The sequence below is a fragment of the Urtica dioica genome, chromosome 1, assembly GCF_054948205.1.
Source record: "Urtica dioica subsp. dioica isolate 48M chromosome 1, U.dioica_male_clone48M_v1_H2, whole genome shotgun sequence".
NCBI classification, from domain to species: Eukaryota; Viridiplantae; Streptophyta; class Magnoliopsida; order Rosales; family Urticaceae; genus Urtica; species Urtica dioica.
In genome coordinates, this window is record NC_142756.1 from 49,837,133 (window position 1) to 49,856,694 (window position 19,562).

The following is a 19,562-nucleotide window of genomic DNA, read 5'->3' on the forward strand; positions in this document are numbered from 1 at the left end:
AGCTAAACACTAGGTCGAGTGAGGACCTAGGTGCCAAGACAAGAAAAATCGAAAATATAAACTAGAGAGAGAGAGAGGAAGGGGCGGCCAAGTCTAGAGAGAGAAGCTCTCAATCTCTAAAACTTTGGAATGAATCAATTGTAAGAAAAAGGGGCTCCTATTTATAGGAGAGGTCTCACCTTCTATAAGGTAGTTTCCTCTTCTATAGAATATCACATATTCATGAGCCAATTTCCTCTTTTCCCACTTGAGATGCTCGGCCAAGGATGCCTTCTAGAAGGCTTGGATTTGTTTCCATTTTTGTTCCTTGCCTTGCCTTGTTCTCTCTTGGCCGATTACCCTAATGCATCCTCATGCAAATTTGTTTCCTCTTTTTCTTTTGGCAAGTATCTTGATACATTTATGCACAAAAATATTCTCTCTTGGTTGGGTATGTTGGGCGCCTATGTCCTTCTAGAATGGGCTTCTAGAAGCTTTTCCATTTGTTCATGACAACATGAAAAAGGCCCAATAAGAATTTTCAATAAAATTCTTATGAAATGAAATTAATTCACAAGGCCCAATGATCAAGTCATGGCCGAGTGAAACATGTCATAAAATGACCTTGTCAAAAATTTATTGACATTCATTTCATCCTTTGTCTCAAAAGACAAAAATACCCTTTTAACTATTTTCGTTCTTGTTTTGACTTAGCTTCCAGTTTAACTATTCCTATCGATGTGATTCGTGACAGTGACCTCATGGACCCAAATGAACAAAGCTTTAGCTAAACACTTGGACTCAAAAGTTCACAAACCTTTTCCAAGTTTAGCTTAATGCCAACTGACTCCACTAAAGAGCTGACACTGAAAATCTCTCGGTTCAAATGAATTTATTTTCTACTCAAGAATTCGACTTAATTATGATGAGCGGATCCACTGAATATTATCTATGTTTACCCTTCATGAATGTCATCAGCTAGTCGGGATTTACTAAATTACCATTTTACCCTTCTAGCTGTTATTTCCTCAACTCCTTTGTCGCTTGTGAATAAGTTAGAAACAATGTATTGACGAGGAGCTAACAAGTCACATTGTTTCATCCAAAAGAGTCAGGACTCAATTTGGACACTGGCCAGTTCATTTATTCACACTCCAAGGAACAAAGCATGAGGTGACATACATTGCATTTCAGCAATCTTGTACATGAATTCCATATCTATGAGAACTTCACAAAGTTACTCATGACAGACTCACAACTTAGTACTTCACCAATAGGCCTTGTTCGGAATCACATAGTGAGTCCGACTTTGACTTTCTCAAATGAGAATACTAAGGTGTGAAATGGCATGTCTCATTTCAGGATTAAGGTAAGCATGATGCAATTCATACATAGTGACTTCGAGACATAAGAGATTAAATGGTTTGTTCTTATATTGTCTCTAGAAGTGCACTGGTCAATTCAGTACCTTCGGAAGATACCTAGAAGAACTATAGAGTCCCCAACTCTCAATGCCTCATAACCAGACATCATAGATTCTTCTAACAATCATACTGAGGTCAATAGTCCTTTGACCCTAAGATTGCGAATATATCGTTTTAAGCAAACTACGAAGAGTTTGTTCATGCAAATCTACATTTGTCTCTTCGTAAGTTGTTAAGTTTGTTTATGGACTAAAAGACTATGGTTTTATCATAAAGCTTCAAACAAGGAAGATTGAATGAACGTTTCAACTTTATTAATGAATAGATAGGCAATTACAAGCAAGAGTCTTCATGAGACTTTATTACATCAAATGTACAAAATAAAGACTACAACTCTTCTTGTGGGCACCATTGACAACATTAATCTCATCCCTTGGTTCTCATCTCATGAATCCTACTTTTTCTCTCATCTATCAGATTAGTATCTAGGATTTTATTTTATATGATAATATAAAATATTTTATTTGTTGAGAGAATATCGGAAAATATTTCTCCTAAATATAAGGAGAGAATATAGGACAATAACTAATTTCCTATATTTTCTCTCCTTTATTTTAGGACCAAATAAAGAGAATAAACTGGTATAAAACCAGTATCGAAAAATAGTCCACCTCCTGGTAGTGAGGTAGCGAATATTTTCTTCAGCACAAGGCCAGACCCAAAAATCCAAAATTATTTATTTACTTGATCCAACAATAAATAAATAACTTATTAATTGATTATTTACTTGAACCAACAATAAATAAACAATTCTATTATAAATAGTTATTTAATTCCGCAAATACTCATTTTTCAGAATTAATGCTGTCAATCACAATTATAGCAAGTGAGACTATAACAATGAAACCATTATTATATAAACGTTCTCATCCGCCTTTATCGAAGCCGAATCAGGGACTATGGACCTAATATTTGAAGCTTAACAAACTCGATCAAAAGACGAAACAGTCCTTTCTCTTTTACGTATTGTTTTGTCTAAGCTTGGTCGATACTCCACCGTGTAAGCCAAGACTGAACTCTCCCATAATACTAGAATTATATTTACTCATCGCGACAAGTGTCCACTGATTTAGTAGGTACGTGACCATGATCCTCCAGGTTCAACCCGTATCGAGATAGGTCAATTTGTTCCGTTATACCTTTCTCGTTATATATATACCCTAAGCACAGTTGCTTCCCCAGCGAAAGATTCTTCCGAACGTAAGCCAACTTCGGAAGTGCTAGCAATCTATCGGTTCTGGAATCAACCCTTAGGTGAGAGAACATTTACCTTCTTTCAGGAAGGCTAGATTGCGTATCTGTAAATCACTTTCTTCTACGATCATGTCCCGACTTACCAAAACACATATTTAGTTAGTGTTTCATTAGCCTTTAACGTGATGAATCAAAGAACCCGGTAACATGACCTAGAAGTCCATGGTTACTTCATGATTTAGATCAAGCGTAACTGTGACCATCATAAGCGACCTCGGCTAGTGCGTCGTAACGATCTTTAAATGACACATCTATCCAAACCAAAGTCTATCTGGGTCATACACTTACCAAAAGTGTAGAATGCTCCCACTGAGTGATCAACCTTCACTCATATTCTACATATATGACTTTATATAAGGCTTTCCAGGCAAATATCAATCATCGACCTTGTTTTAGTTCACCGTCCGAACTCTGATGCCCAGCATGCGACTCAGTTTGATACGAAGACTACAAATGATAGTTGTTATTGATTCTGAAATTTATCAGACCTCATCCCACTAATCATATTATACTAATAAAGTAACTTCTTATCTTATTTAGTAATCATCATCTTCTAGTAGGCAATATTCCTAACAAAACCTGCCTCGGCCAAATCAAGTCTCGAGAGAAATCACGTCGAATTTTTTAATCATCATTGAACCAATTAAACAACCCAAACATAGGACTCTATTCATAAGAATTAATATCCAATTTTCGAATTAAATTCAAACAAAATTCGGAATGAAAAACCATCTCATAAATAAACAAAAATCTTAGTGAAATGAGAGTCCACACGAGCTTAAAAACCACATTTTTCGGGCTAACCAAGAACAAAATCATAATAAAAACCCTATATCATAAATTCAGCGAAGCCGAGCCAAATTCCGAGTCGAATCAGAAGGAGATCACGAACCCAAGCTAGAAACTTAAAAAACCCCCAAACTGAAAACTCTAATTTCGGATTTTGAAGAAAAATTTCGAAAATTTCTTTACCTTGAGACAAACTTGAGTTTGCTTGGTTTTCTTGCTCAATCTCTTCCTCTTCCTCAGATGTCACGACGACGTTCTTAAATCCAATATAATCGAGCACCCGAAATCAGACAAATTAGGGACGAGGAACTGAGAATGACAACGAAAAGAATACGACGAAGCTCCACTTCGACGAATCTCCTTCTTCTTCTCCGGCGAAGCTCTTGACTGTCTTCCTTTCTTTCTCTCTGGCTTAGTTTGGTTCACGTCCTTCGTTGGGTCTTTTTTTTCGAGCGTTTCTGGAAGTGTCGAGTGAGAGAATGACGAGGAAGAAGACCCGCGGGATTTTATATGAGCAAGACTTGTCTATTTATTGTTCATTTAAGTCCTCATATTTTCTCCATCGCCTTAAAGTGACCCCGGACCTTAATTTTTCTTACAACTAGGTCTTGAAAAAAATATGTTGCAAAGGGGTCCTACCCATGCATATAATTACTTATTCAAATTCGTATTTAAATGGAGAATAATTATATGACTTAAACCGATAATTTTCTCGTCGATTTCGATTAATTAAATTGTATTCAAAGTGCCTCGGAAATAATTCTCACTCATGAGAATTTATATATTAAATTAATTTTCGGAACGCCGCCTCGGAAAATAATTTTCATTCTAGTCAACTCGAGATTTCACTCACTCGTTCCAAGATTACTCATCATTTTAATATATTAAAATTAATTTGATATACTCATTGGACCATTTCTCAAATAAGAAATTCATTTGCAACAACGGAAGCTCATTTTTTGAATTTAAATTACAATACAAGTGATACAAAAATTAATACTTTACATGTTAATATATACGATCATTCAAATACGTCGCTGCATATACTTATATATTTGTGTTTTATAATTTTTAATTTGAAAATTATGATATATATATATATATATATATATGAACAATTAAAATATAAGTGTTCGCAGTATCGTATATATTTTTATGTACAATTATTTTTATGAATTATTAAAAACAGGTTATGAGAATGAAAGACTTTGATGATATGAAAAAAGTGGAAGATGAATGTAAAAGTATAATGACGTGGTCTTATCCAAAGTAGCACTATTATATTTCCTTAATATTTTGTGGCAACCAAAACTAAGAGTTGCCAGGGAAAAAAAATTGATATGTAACGAATTTCTTGTCTTTCTTGCCAAACAGAGGTTTAAATGAAGATGAAAAAATAGAAGGTGAAAGCTCTTTTTTTTTTTTGGAATAATTTCACTTTTGCTCCCTGAATTTATTGACGAACCACAGACCTTATCCCGCCTTTTGTTTTGTAACAACCGGCTACCATCAACTTTATTAACTTTTTCAAAACTCATCCTTCCGTCAAATATTTAACAGATTTAAGGGTAAAATCGTAAAAAATGACATTTATCATTAAGCAGCTTTTATTAATTGATAATTAGATATGCTTGGAATTCGGGAGGATAAGAAAAGTCAATATTATATTAAAATGTTTAATCTTTCACTAGCAGATTGTTTCTTCAACTACCCACACTTTTTTTGTTTAATCTTTTCGTATTTATATTAAAATGGCTTTGCATAACTGAATTTATTTTAGTCTAAATAAAAAAACACAATATTCATTCCATCATGTAAATACACTAATTAGTCCATCTATTTAAAAGAGTAAGCCGGCCAACATGAATCACGATGGATGATTTTTTTTATTCATTTCTTTATTTATGTATTTTTTTGGGACTGTGATGATTTTATTTATGATTCAGAATTTTGATCCTATATATATATATATATTGAAAAATAAAATAAAAAATAACATATTTCTATCTATGATATTTTAATTACAATTTACAAGATAATGTACTACTACTATTAAATTAATTTCCTAAATAAATACACATTGTTCGTGTTCAATAAAACCTACTCATCAAACAGAGTCACATAATCAAACGAACACGAGACGTAGCTCAACAACTCTGGGATTTCAATAAAACCTCAATCTAACCTCAATCTGATTCATGAAATTCAGATTAAGAAGAAAACGTGATGTTTTCCTTGCCTTGACGTGAAATATGACGAACGCTTCTTCAGTCTTTGGGCCATCCCTTCTTTAACTCCGCCGCTGCATCACGGCGGTCGAATCCCTCGAATCATGCGAGCCAGATTTCGAACCCTAACAAGGAAATCCCAGTCCACGTAATCAATCAACCATAACAAGAACATCTAAACCCAATACCAGATTCAAATTTCGGTTTCAACACCATCTCAACAAGAATCCGAAATTAAACACATATCCAAGCAAAACAATGTTCAATAAACGTTACCCAATACTTGTATCAAGGTTTTAACCTCAAATCCATCATCAATTTGAAGGTCTACGCTCGGAATAAGAAAACCCCCGATTATATGAACGAACCTTAACCTCAAAATCCATTTTCGGGTTTGATTTTCTTACCCAAGTTTTCCGCGAATTCAGACTCCTTGGCACTCTCTCCTTCCTTTCCCGGCGTTCCTTTCCCGGTCGGCCGACCACGGCGGCTCGCGGCGATTTTCTCTCGGCCACGGCGCGCGCATCCACGGAGAGCGCGAGTAATCAACTCCTCGCCGGTCTCCTCTTCTTCGTCCCTCTCTCTCCGTTGCTCCTTTCTCAGCGGGTCTCTTCTCCTTGTTGAACACCGTCGAACACCCGCGAAGAACCCCCGGCGAAGCTCTACTTCCTCGTGCGGGCTCTCCAACGAAGGTCAAGTCCTCGTGCGGGTTATATTAAAAAAAATTAACCGTTAAAAATACAAAATGTAAGGGTATATTGGTAAATTTATGTTTAAACTCATTTTATACAACGACACTTGTCAAATTCTGTTAGAAACTTTAACGGAAGGATGAGTTTTGAAAAAGTTAATAAAGTTGATGGTAGCCGGTTGTTACAAAACAAAAGGCGGGATAAGGTCTGTGGTTCGTCAATAAATTCAGGGGGCAAAAATGAAATTAATCCTTTTTTTTTTTAAGCTCTTGGCTCTTCACAATCTCGAGACAGGAAACCAAATAAAATATGGCAGTGTACATAATGTACTTACAATATTGGTTCTTGATCTGTTTGAGCATCGATCTAGTTTTACAAAGAGGCAATAACAAAAGCCAAAACCCACTCAATCGCATTGGTTATATATTGAGTTTTTATTTGATTTTATTAAAATCTATATCGTTATCTCTGTCCTTTTTGGGTGTGTGATCACTCGTGAGTCGTGTCTTGTGCACGTGATTTAGGAGTAGAATATGCATAAGTTTTGTGCATAAAATTCCACAATCGCAGATATTAAGAATGATATTGATCACATGCGCGTCGAGAGGGTTTCCATTGGCCATTTGCTTTCATGTACTTCGAGTCTTCGACCCAATCCAAAATACAACATCTCAATTCTCAATATATTATCAATCTGATTTTGCAGATAGAATTATTCAGATTCGGCAAGCTTTCACATGTCCACCGAGCAACTTAATTAATATATATTAATTCTTCTACGCGATGTGAGTGTCATTATTTTGTAAGATTCTCAATGCCAATAGTGCCACACAATAACATACACATACTAAACAGTAAAAATGATTCTTAATAATCTCACGAGTACAAACTCTTACCGACTAAACCATGAAGAATTATGTCCACAACTAAGTGTGTTCTGTGTTTACTCGAATAGTTGGGGATTTTTATTGTTCCTGATATTTAGCCTCAGTATTTGTAATTTGTTGAGATAAGTATTAGCTAAGTTGTTTATTCTTCAGGCCTTATCTTGTATATATAATCCCTGAGATTCATTAATAAATTTAACGAGTATTTTCACTCTTCTACAAAATCTCCCATAGTCAAATTCTTTATGGTATCAGAGCAGAACAAAACTCGATCTCAATGACCAAATACGGCCCACAGTATGCCCTCACCTCCTTTTCCGAAATACCACCACCAATCCTAAATACCTCCGATCAAACCTCAAACACCATCACCTGTCATAAGCTAAATGGCCAAAATTACCTTCAATGGTCTCAGTCAGTCCAGATGTTCATCTGTGGTCGCAGCAAAGACGACTACATCACCGGAGAAATCAAGGCTTCGAAGGCAGATGACCCGAAATTCAGAGTCTGGAAAGCTGAGAACAACATGGTAATGTCATGGTTGGTCAACTCCATGACTCCTTAAATCGGAGAAAATTTCCTCCTCTACTCAACGGCATCCGAAATATGGGAAGCAGCTCGAATCACCTTCTCAGACTCCGAGAATACATCAGAGCTGTTCGAAACTGAAAATCTCCTCCACGGCACAAAACAAGGAGATACTTCAGTCACTCAGTACTACAACACTTTGACCAGACTTTGGCAGAGAATTGATGTATACGATCAGCACAAGTGGAGTTGCCCTGAAGACTCCATCCTCTACAGCAAAATCATGGAAACAAAACGGGTGTTCAAGCTGTTGTCCAGCCTCACGAAAGAGCTGGACGAAGTCAGGGGAAGGATCCTGAGCACAAAGCCACTCCCATCTCTCCGCGAAGCATTCTCGATGGTCAGACATGAAGAAAGCCGACGGAAGCTCATGATGAGCAGCTTGATCGCTCCACCTATTATGCCAAGCCCTCAAGATGCCTCAGCCTTAGTCGCTGACGATGAGACACAAAGCTTTGTTGCCAAGGCTGCGTACAACAACAACAAGCAAAAGAAGAACCGCCCATACTGCGAGCATTGCAAGAGACCAGGCCACACTCGCGACACCTGCTGGGTAATCCATGACAAACCAGCCGATTGGAAGCCATCGAGGTACTCGAAGGAGCACGAACCTCAAGCCAACGCAGCCACTACTAATCCATTCAGCCCGGAGCAACTGGAGATGCTTCAATGTATCATTAAGAAGGCCAATCAATTAGGAGACCCCTCTAAAGCAGGTTCCTCTGGATTAGTAGCGCAAAGAGGTATACAACTTCGAGCCCTTCAAGCTATAAAGGCATATCATGTGAATACAGACTTCTCATCTGTGTGGATAATGGATTCTGGAGCATCGGACCACATGTCCAGTAATCTACAATTATTCACCAACTATTCTCCATGTGATGAGGAGTTATATGTCACTATTGCTGATGGAACACGAGCCTTGGTGGTTGGTATTGGAGCTGTTACCATTTCACAAAAGCTCAAGCTAAAATCTGTGTTATATGTGCCTACTTTACATTGCAACCTCTTATCAGTACATAAGTTGAATAGAGACTCTTGTTGCCTAACCATATTTGATGTTTTCTCTTGTTCTATTCAGGGAAAGAGCTCGGGGATGATGACTGACAATGCTGAGATGTGTGGCGGACTCTATCTCCTCAAAACAGCAATCCTACCTACAAAGTAGCATCCACTTCAATTCTGCAAAATAAGTTAGATTTTCCTCAAAATGATAGAGATATCATGATTTATCACTATCGTCTAGGCCATCCTAATTTTGTGTACCTCAAGAAAATGTTTCCAAATTTATATCTCAATAAAGATGCAACTTTGTTTCAATGTGATGTGTGTCAATTATCAAAGCATACCCGAAGCTCATATAGTCCTAAGAAATATGTTTCCTCTAAGCCATTCTCGACCATACACAGTGATATTTGGGATCCCTCACGGATAAAAAAATATTAATGGTGCTCGATGGTTCATATCAATCATTGATAATCATACAAGATTAAGTTGGGTCTACTTGATGAGAGAAAAATCCGAGGCTAGCTCTATACTTATACAATTTCATAGGATGATAAAAAATCAGTTCAACTCTGAAATTCAAATCATACACTCTAACAATGCCAAAGATTACTTCAATTATCAACTCAACCAATACTTCCAAACACAAGGGATCATTCACATAAGTTCTTGTGTACAAACACCCCAACAAAATGGGATAGTAGAAAGGAAAAATAGACATCTCTTAGAAGTTGCTAGGTCTCTCATGTTCACTTCACAGGTACCAAAGCATTTTTGGGGAGAAGCCGTATTAACTGCCACATATCTCATAAATAGAATGTCATCAAGAGTCCTCAGTTTCAAATCTCCATGTGAAGTCCTTCGTGAGTCATTTCCTACAACCAGACTAATCTCCACTATCTCTCCTAAAGTCTTCGGGTGCTCGGCTTTTGTACACACATATGATCATAGTAAGTTAGATCCTAGATCTATTAAATGCATCTTTATTGGCTATTCATCTACACAAAAAGGATATTAGTGTTATTCGCCTCAAAATAGAAAAGTCTATGTATCCTATGATGTTACTTTCCACGAAAACCATCCTTTCTACTCTAATTATGGGTTTCAGGGGGAGACACAGGATACTAATCCTCTTGAAATCCAGAATTCATCGTCACAAAATGAACCACCAAGCCTACTCGATTATATACCAAATCCTGAGCCTGACCATGAGCAAAACTGTCCCAACAATGGCCAATCACAAACACATGTCCAGCAGCCTCAAGAAGCCAACACACATCCACCTGTCCAGCAGCCTCAAGAAGCCAACACACACCAGCAAATCCACGAAGCATCCCCGGCTCACTCCTTGGCTAGAACAGAAGAAAATAATCAAGGTAACAATAGTCCTAACTCATCTGTTTCTAGTGTACCTGATAACGTGGCAGATTTGGATCTACCAATTGCTTTGAGAAAGCCAACACGAGCATGTGGTCCATACCAAATTCAAGACTACATTTACTATGGTAATCTGTCCACAAGGTTCAAGGCATTTGTGTCCCAAGTGGACCAAGTCACGATACCAGAGTCCATTCAAGACGCAATGCGGAGTCCAGAATGGAGAGAAGCGGCTAATGAAGAAATAAAGGCACTCGAGAAGAACAACACTTGGAGCATTACAAAGCTGCCTGAAGGGAAGAAAGCAGTTGGGTGCAGATGGCTCTTCACAATAAAGTACAGATCTGATGGCTCGATTGAAAGATACAAAGCACGACTCGTCGCCAAGGGATATACTCAATCCTATGGGATAGATTACCAGGAGACGTTCGCACCGGTGGCTAAGCTGAACACAGTCAGAGTCTTGACGTCAATTGCTACAAACCTGGAATGGTCATTATTCCAACTAGACGTAAAAAATGCGTTCCTTAACGGCACTCTTGAGGAAGAAGTATATATGGAGATGCCTCCTGGATTTGAGGACGAACGATCAGGGAATCAGGTGTGTCGACTCCATAAATCCCTCTACGGACTCAAACAGAGCCCAAGAGTGTGGTTTGGTCGATTTACCCAAGTACTGAAGGATTGCGGATACAAACAAAGCCATGTTGATCACACTCTATTCACAAAACACTCTAATCAAGGAAGATGTACGATTTTGAGTGTATATGTGGATGATATAGTCCTCACTGGAGATGACCAGGATGAAATCGACAGGCTGAAGAAAGAGCTCGCTGCCGAATTCGAAGTAAAAGATTTGGGCCAGCTCAAATACTTCTTGGGAATGGAAGTAGCAAGGTCCAAGGTCGGAATCACAGTGTCACAACGAAAGTACACCCTGGATTTGCTCAGGGAAACTGGTATGTTAGGCTGTAAACCTGTCGATGTTCCTATGGATCCTGCAGCGAAATTGGATATGATAAGCACGGAGAAGGGAGTCGATAAAGGCTAGTATCAACGGTTAGTTGGAAAACTTATCTATCTGTCTCACACTAGACCAGATATAAGTTTTTCAGTTAGCATGGCAAGTCGTTTCATGAATGATCCATCTGAGATCCACATGGAATCAGTAATGAGAATTCTTCGGTATCTGAAGTCCTCTCCAGGAATGTGCTTACTCTTCAAGAAACATGACAGTCGAGGCATACAAGTGTTTACTGATGCTGATTGGGCAGAATCAAGAGCAGACCGAAGATCAACCTCTGGAATGTACTCATTTGTCTGGGGAAATCTGGTAACGTGGCGGAGTAAGAAACAATCTATGGTTTCAAGGAGCAGTGCCGAGTCCGAGCTAAGATCATTAGCCCATGGAGTGTGTGAAGGTATTTGGTTGAAAAAGCTCCTTGATGATTTAAAGGCCCCAGTTGATGGTCCTATTCAGATGCTATGTGATAATCAATCAACGATCAGCATTTCAAAGGACCCAGTTCAGAGTACGAAGCACGTCGAGATTGACCGTCACTTCCTGAGTGAAAATATTGAAGAAAACATAATCTCCATGATTGACATCTATCGCCGAGCTTGAGGGGGAGTGTAGGATTATGTCCACAACTACGCGTGTTCTGTGTTTAGTTGAGTAGTTGGGGATTTTTATTGTTCCTGATATTTAGCCTCAGTATTTGTAATGTGTTGAGATAAGTATTAGCTAAGTTGTTGCCTATTCTTCAGGCCTTATCTTGTATATATATTCCCTGAGATTCATTAATAAAGTTAACGAGTATTTTCACTCTTCTGCAAAATCTCACATAGTCAAATTCTTTAAACCATCTCCTATTTTTTTTTCGAAAAGACAGTTAATGTATAAATGAGACATACAAACATCTCTCTCTCTCTCATTGACTAATAAACCATCTCGTATTTTTTCAAAAAGATAGTTATGTATAAACGAGACATACATACATATCTCTCTCTCTCTCTCTCAAATTTAATATACACAATTTATAACTAGTTATCTTCAATTAATCATATTGTATTAGCAAAAACGAAACATTAGTATATCAATACTCAACGTTAATAGTGTTCTTAGTGGGTCAAGCTAAGACGATAATTTAGCTTATAATCTGATATAAAAAGGATAATATTTGTAGACAAGAGGGAGGAAACTGATTCTTTCTAGAAATGGTTTTATCGGAACTCTATGTTTATGTATTCAAGATCGACACTTGTTCTTATCCTCTCTCTTGTTTTTTTCTCTGGCTGCTGTTGTTTTCTTGTTGTTGCAAATTGTGGAGTTTCCCTTCTATTTATAGAGGAAAAACTATTTGCGAGTTCCAATTTTGCCCTTCCTAGATCTGTATAATTACAGTTATAAGAATAGTAAAGCACTCCGCTCCAAATCTAAAAATATTTCCCTCAATTGGATTGATTTCCACCAAAATCAGTCCATTTATTTCATAATCGTGTATATAATTTTCATGTATCAACAAATAGTTTAACAGAAAATTAAGTGATGCGATGGTATAAAGAATCGAGTATAAACAACATAAACAATACCGTAAGTATTTGAATATTGTTTCCTTAAAAATAAATGAAATTATCGCGGGTAATTAAATTGTTGATCTTAGTATATAGCGGAGATTCTCTAAATGAGTAATCCATCATCAACACACTAATCAGTGTATTAAAGAAAAAATTATCAGTATAAGCAAAAATATATTTATATATAACACACATACATATACATTTATAATCACACACACACACACACATATATATATATATATATATATATATATATATATATATATATATATATTTTATCAGCCATATTAATATCATAAACCCCAATAGATCACATATACTATAATTACTCTACTACTTTATGTTGATAAAAAAAACACAAAAAGAGATCTGCATGGTAAATACGTAGAAATTGAATTTCGGGGAATGACGTCGAAATTCCATGTTTTGGACATTATCGACACAAAAATAATCATTTGTCGTTTCGCGTATTTTTGTCGTCGATATTCCCCGGAATTTTGACCGTGCCCACATTATTTCGACGCCGTCTGTGCAAAATCAACAATATTTCTGTTATTTCTTAGAAATTTTGGCGACATCCCGTGCTATTCCCACTGTTTTGTGCCGACAGTTTGAGTTTATTTTAATGGACTGACTACTGTGATCTCCAAGAACGAACCGATGGTTACTATCAACCCCACCGTCATTCAACCTACTATTGAGTCTTTTTTATCTATGCTGAACTTAGTGTGTGTTTTGAACTTATCTTTGTTTTTGAACCTATTAAATGTTTTGGACCTTTTGTTTATGTTTTTTTTATGATATGTGAAATTATTACGTGTGTTGGAGACTTGAATTTGGAGTTTAAACTTATTATGTGTGTGTTTGAAATTAATTTTGTTACGTGTTTGAAGTATGAATTTTATTTGTTATATTAAGAATTATGCAACATTATTTCCGTTGATATTTTCGTGTTTATCGAAATTTCTATCGGTATCGCGATTTTCGTCGGCATAATTTTTTCAAATTTCCACTTTTCTTCATCGCAATTCTCATTCGGCCACTGCAATTTCCGTTTTTTAAGATTATTGGTACGAAATCGGCAATCGTGTAGATACTTATCTCCAACGTGGCTGATACTTTTATTTTTACCAAAACAGTGGTGGTAAAAAGTAAAGGGAAAATTATTTTAGAGGCCCCACAGAGTGGTCCATCATTGCATTGCACAAATTTGTGTGGGTGAGGAAGAGCCAATGCAATCCAAAGCTTGTACATCCTTTGTTTTGTTTTTATGTGACGTTTTTGACGTGCAAATTCAAAATTTGACAGTACAGTTATTTATTTTCATAAAAAGATTTAAAAAAAAAAACAGTACAGTTATTCGTTTAATCAAAATAGGCCCATAAGCTGAAACCCTACTAAAAAGGCTATCAAATAGAATGCAGTTATACACGATATGATCATTATAAAAATAATCATTCACTTCTTTAACCTTTCTTTCTTTATTTTATATTATGGTGATCTCCTTCCGCAAGAAATCAGTCAATCAATGCGCAACCAGGATAACAATAATAATTCACATCAAAGTTATGTGACCAGTCACCACCAAATTGCCAGACTGTGCAATGAAGTCTGCTTTAAATGTAATCCCAAAAAAGACCAAAAATTTGAAAGGAAAAAATAAAGACCCGTAAAAAACAGAACTTGTCCAGCTGTGTAGCTATTTTCCCGAATATCTCCAACGTCTCTCACTGTAAAGGCTAAAGAAAGGTCCAGAGAAATGTCTTAAAAACAAAAAAGAAGAAGAATATCATATGGTGGTATTGGCTTGATTGGATGTTGAAATTTTAATATTTTATAGTATTTTCTTTCCAATTTATCAACAGCTTTCCTGAGATGGTAGAGTGTGCCCAATTATACTTCCAAGATGTGTCTTTCTTTGTTCCCTCTTTGGCTTCCCATACAAGTGATTCGAGCCAATGCCGTACACTGTGCATGTATCTCTTAAGCTAATTATTTAATAGCCTACAACAATAATGCTAATACACGATATTTTAAAAGTTTCTGATCAATTTTTTTGTGTATTTTATTTTTCTTTCTACATTTTGTCGATTTTAATAACACTTGAATGCTTTAAAAAAAAAATTAACACTTGAATCAAATAAAAAGAGCAATTTCTAAGATACGTGTAAAGTTGTAATACAAATATTAACAAACGCATATATAATTATATGGACTTCGCTTCTTATAGAGCTTCGTGTTTATGAGAGACATGAATGCACAAACCAAATACGAACATTAACATAACATTATATATGCCACGTGTAACTATGATTAACAATGCAGGTTTCCCAAAATTAGTAGCTCGACGATAACATTTGGCAAAAGTATATGTATTATTATTACATAAGCCTTAATTGGAAAATTGAATCACGAAGGGCAGGTTGTAAGATATTTTAATGAACTGCGAGGCCATAGGATAAAAAAGCAGATCATGATTGTCATTATTCCCTATGAAAACATATGACTTTATGGGGTTTTTTTTTTGGATCGAAAACTATATTGATGGGTTGCTTAATCAGTGAAATGCCAATCCTTGCCAGCCAATCCCACTTTACTCAGTTCCCCACATTTCCCTATTTTTCATCGTACCATTAGTATTTTTATTTTAAGGAGTATATTATTACTATTTTTTAAATAGAAATATTCATAACTAAATCTTCATATATTAATATTACCATTAGTACATTCGCAAAATGCGTATATAATTGGCCCATATAATAATTTCACTCAATTATAATCCACGCATCTCGAGGACAAAAGAGAAACCCGAATTTGGGAATACAATTATCTTTACTAATAATTAAACGTAAAAAGCGTGGTATTGTACAGTACAGTACTAATTCTTACTTACTGCCTAGCTGGCAGTGCCCATAAAGCCACAAAAAAAAAAAAAAGATAAATTGATGACATTACGTTAGTCACACTTGATTTTGCCCTACTCTCCACTGCGCTCGTCGTTTTCACACTCGGTTCACTTCTACATAACCCATCATCGATTTTGATTGTAAATATACTTCACAGTGTTCACACATAATTAACACATGGTCACATAGAAAAGAGAGAGACGAGGGTTGTGTTTGGTTTTCATTCCAAAAACTGTTTTTCACTTTTTGAGTTGAAAAAATTGAAAACAGAAAGTAAAAATGTGTTTGTTTTAATTTTTCGGAAAAAAATTTCAAAAAATTTTGAAGTTGTTTTGTAAAAAAGTAAAGAAAACTGAAAACAAATAAAATGTGTTTTTGGAAATTTTTTTCTTCTCAACTCTTCTCCTTCTCCTCATCTTCTCTTTTCATTATTTCAAAAACAAAAATGAAAACTATAACAAACACTTTTTTCAGTTTTTTCACTTTCTCAAAAACAAAAATGAAAACTGTACCAAACAGCTTTTTGAAAACAACTGCAAAATAATTTTTCAGTACAACTACAAAAATTAGAAAATAGAAAACAAAAACTTTTTGAGTTAACTACCAAACACAACCGAGAGTGTTTGTTTGCAGTGATTGAACTAATTACTGATTGACTTATTTGATTAATTGTATAAATATTACATTGACTATTGATCTCAGCTGTTGGCTTCTAACTGACTCTAACTAATGCATATTGACACCTAATCTTAGCCGCTCATAAATACAGCTCGTTACTACATTACGCTATACTTGATAGTCACGGATATAATCACTGTTTTAGCAATACATAGGATTTGTTTGTTGATAACGTGACCCGTGACAGCTTTAGAGGGAACGTTTTGACTAAAAATTAGAATGACATAATTTAGCGTAGCTTTAGCAGTATTTTCCTTGACTCTAAAATATCTAGCTAGATTTGCCCCGCTAAATTTTGAGATTGTCTACCAACTTTAACAAAATAATTGAGTCAACTCACTATTTATTTTTATAAGCTAAACATTCTCTAATAATTGGTGTATATTATTAGTAGGACGTGTAACCCAATTACCCAACCCATGCATCGCGAGCGAGTAAATTTTACAGATTTACATTCCAAAGACATGTAATGGATTTGGACCTATGCGAGAGCAAAAGAGTATAGTTATCTATTCAATTTCTGTGTTTTTTTTTTTTTTTTACCCCTCGCTGTTCCAGAGGACAGCCTGGTAAGCTAGCTGTAAAATGCCACGTGGACCAACTTTATTCGCCAAAAAAAGTACCACTCTTTTTCTATGGACAGACGTGCCCGTACCTTGCTCTACACAGTGACCAGCTATAGTCCAGCTAATAATTCGAGCAAAATACTTAACGGCTACATTTTTAAATACATTTCTCTCTCTCCGTTTTTCAAAAATAATAATATCTTGGGTTCTCTCTCTCTACTCCGTTTCTAATATATCGGAGTTTGTGTCCGACGTGGAGTCCAAGGTGGCATCCCGTAAGAGATGACGTGGCCAATGAGGTCCTTGTAAGAGAAGCCGGGCATTAGAAATTTTGGCTATAAATAAGACACAAATTGTGACCCTACTCAGTATTTCATAGTAAAAGCTTCACAATCGTTCTCTCTCGGTCTCTCCGACTCTCTCTTTCTATTTCCTCATTGTTCAGTCTCGTCGGAGATTTCAGTTTCAAAGATGTCAAACCTAGGGATTGTTGTCGTATTTAGTCTCGTTATGCTTCTGGGCTCTGCCAGCTCGGCAAAGTTTGAGGAGCTTTATCAGCCTGATTGGGCTTTGGACCATTTCGTCTATGAAGGAGAAGTTCTCAAGCTCAAACTTGACCAGGCTTCTGGTAAAATTTATCAAATATAATGGCTTCAAGAATAGCAATTTTATATTTTTGACTTGATACAATTATGTTGTTAAATATTTTCAGGAGCTGGGTTTCAATCAAAGAACAAGTATTTGTTTGGGAGAGCAAGTGTTCAAATTAAGCTTGTAGAGGGTGATTCTGCTGGAACAGTCACTGCTTTTTATGTAAGTCTTAATTCTGCATTTTGTATGTTCAATTATTGTTAGCATGTTTTAATTGCTTGCTTTATTTTACTGTTTATAATATTGATTCGTGATTTGACCTTTGCATTCAAAGTTGTACACAGCTCAGCTTTCATTTACTGGCTCATTTATAAATAACTGTAGACTATAGTCCTACTACCACACTTAATTACTACCTTCAATAATTCACAAAACATAAATGGCCCACTTCGACCGTGACCTATATTTAATCCTGTTTGACTCCATTCCAAGAATGATAAATTAACAGAAACATCTCGTGACTCTAGTAAATAATTCGTGGCATCACATGTTATAATCCACAGATGTCATCGGAGGGTCCAACGCACAACGAGTTCGACTTTGAGTTCTTGGGGAACACCACAGGAGAGCCGTACTCGATCCAAACCAATTTGTACATAAACGGAGTGGGTAACAGAGAGCAGAGACTCAACCTTTGGTTCGATCCCACTAAAGAGTTCCACACCTACTCTATCTGTTGGACCCAAAAACGTGTCATGTAAGCCTCTATAATAGTTTAATTAATCACGTGACAAATAATGTATTTGTATTTCCTCTAATTAATCAATGTTATAATTCTCTTTTGTAGGTTTTTGGTGGACGAGACCCCAATCCGAGTTCACGTGAACATGGAGGAGAAGGGGATAGCGTACCCGAAGGACCAGGCTATGGGCGTGTACAGCTCCATCTGGAACGCCGACGATTGGGCGACTCAGGGAGGGCGCGTGAAGACGGACTGGTCCCACGCGCCGTTCTTCGCGACTTACAAGAACTTCGACATCAACGCGTGCCAGGTAAGCGCGAGTGAGAAGTGCGTGGGCGGAGAGAAGCGGTTCTGGTGGGACGAACCGGCGATTTCGGAGATGAACGTTCACCAGAGTCACCAGCTGATGTGGGTCCGGGCTAACCATATGGTTTATGACTACTGCTCTGACGTGGCACGATTCCCCGCCGTGCCCGAGGAATGCGTTCATCACCGCCACGCCTGAAATGACTGCAATACCCTTCCTCTTTCTTTGTATAAAGAATGTTTTGGGACATGTGCTCCATGTTTTTCTTTTGTCCTTCAAATTTTATTTTGCTTTTGATGTTTTTGTTGGTTGTTTATGTCCACGATGTAAAATATAATTTAGCTGTTGATTAATTATAATTTTGTTTCTAACTCTTGGGTTGTTGCATAAATGATTTCCAAAATCTTAATTTTATTAAGTGAACACAAATGTTTTCTTACGAGCCAAATTGTTGGGGAACCATTAGCTCGTGTTATATGACCGAGTTTGTTGGTACAAAACTATTTTAAATGAAATATTTTTTTTTTATTTTGTCATGGTCGTCAATAATAATCTATTTGATTCAAACCATTTTTTTTTCCGATTTTACAAATTATTAGGTATATTTATGGTTCTAGAGGGAGTTAAATTATGAAGCGCGTTGATATGGACATTCGCACTCTCTTTCTCTTTGCTTCCACGCCGATTTCTTCTTTTCCGTCATGATTTCTGTTCTTCTTCTTCTTCACCAAAGATGAAAAAGAAACACCAAAATTCAAACTCTAAGTTAAAGCCACGATCAATAAACTTAAATCATCGCCACTAAAACGAGAGATGCTCAAAACAAGATTGATTTCGGAGGTATGTTGTTAATTTTTATTTGGTTTGCTTGAAAAAAAATTTTCCAAAAACAAAAAATCGTTATGTCGA

The 19,562-nt window shown here is 36.4% G+C and overlaps 2 protein-coding genes across 2 annotated transcripts; both read left to right on the plus strand.

Moving 5' to 3' along the window:
• Window positions 1-11,403: 11,403 nt before the first annotated feature.
• On the plus strand, window positions 11,404-11,907 carry LOC149408028 (secreted RxLR effector protein 161-like). Its single transcript, XM_089623292.1, has one exon. The coding sequence runs from the start codon at window positions 11,404-11,406 to the stop codon at window positions 11,905-11,907; it is 504 nt and encodes a 167-aa protein (XP_089479418.1).
• A 5,442-nt stretch (window positions 11,908-17,349) lies between these two features.
• On the plus strand, window positions 17,350-19,024 carry XTH9 (xyloglucan endotransglucosylase/hydrolase 9). Its single transcript, XM_089616161.1, has 4 exons — window positions 17,350-17,641; window positions 17,726-17,826; window positions 18,168-18,361; window positions 18,452-19,024. Exons 1-4 carry the CDS (start codon window positions 17,485-17,487, stop codon window positions 18,849-18,851), a joined length of 852 nt encoding a protein of 283 aa, XP_089472287.1. The 5' UTR covers window positions 17,350-17,484; the 3' UTR covers window positions 18,852-19,024.
• Window positions 19,025-19,562: the final 538 nt, after the last annotated feature.

Coding starts and splice junctions, on each gene's coding strand:
- LOC149408028 (XM_089623292.1), top strand. CDS start 11,404: ATGGCAAGTCGTTTCATGAATGATCCATCTGAGATCCACATGGAATCA.
- XTH9 (XM_089616161.1), top strand. CDS start 17,485: ATGTCAAACCTAGGGATTGTTGTCGTATTTAGTCTCGTTATGCTTCTG. Junction 17,827..18,167: donor GAACAGTCACTGCTTTTTAT/GTAAGTCTTAAT, acceptor TATAATCCACAG/ATGTCATCGGAGGGTCCAAC. Junction 18,362..18,451: donor TGGACCCAAAAACGTGTCAT/GTAAGCCTCTAT, acceptor TCTCTTTTGTAG/GTTTTTGGTGGACGAGACCC.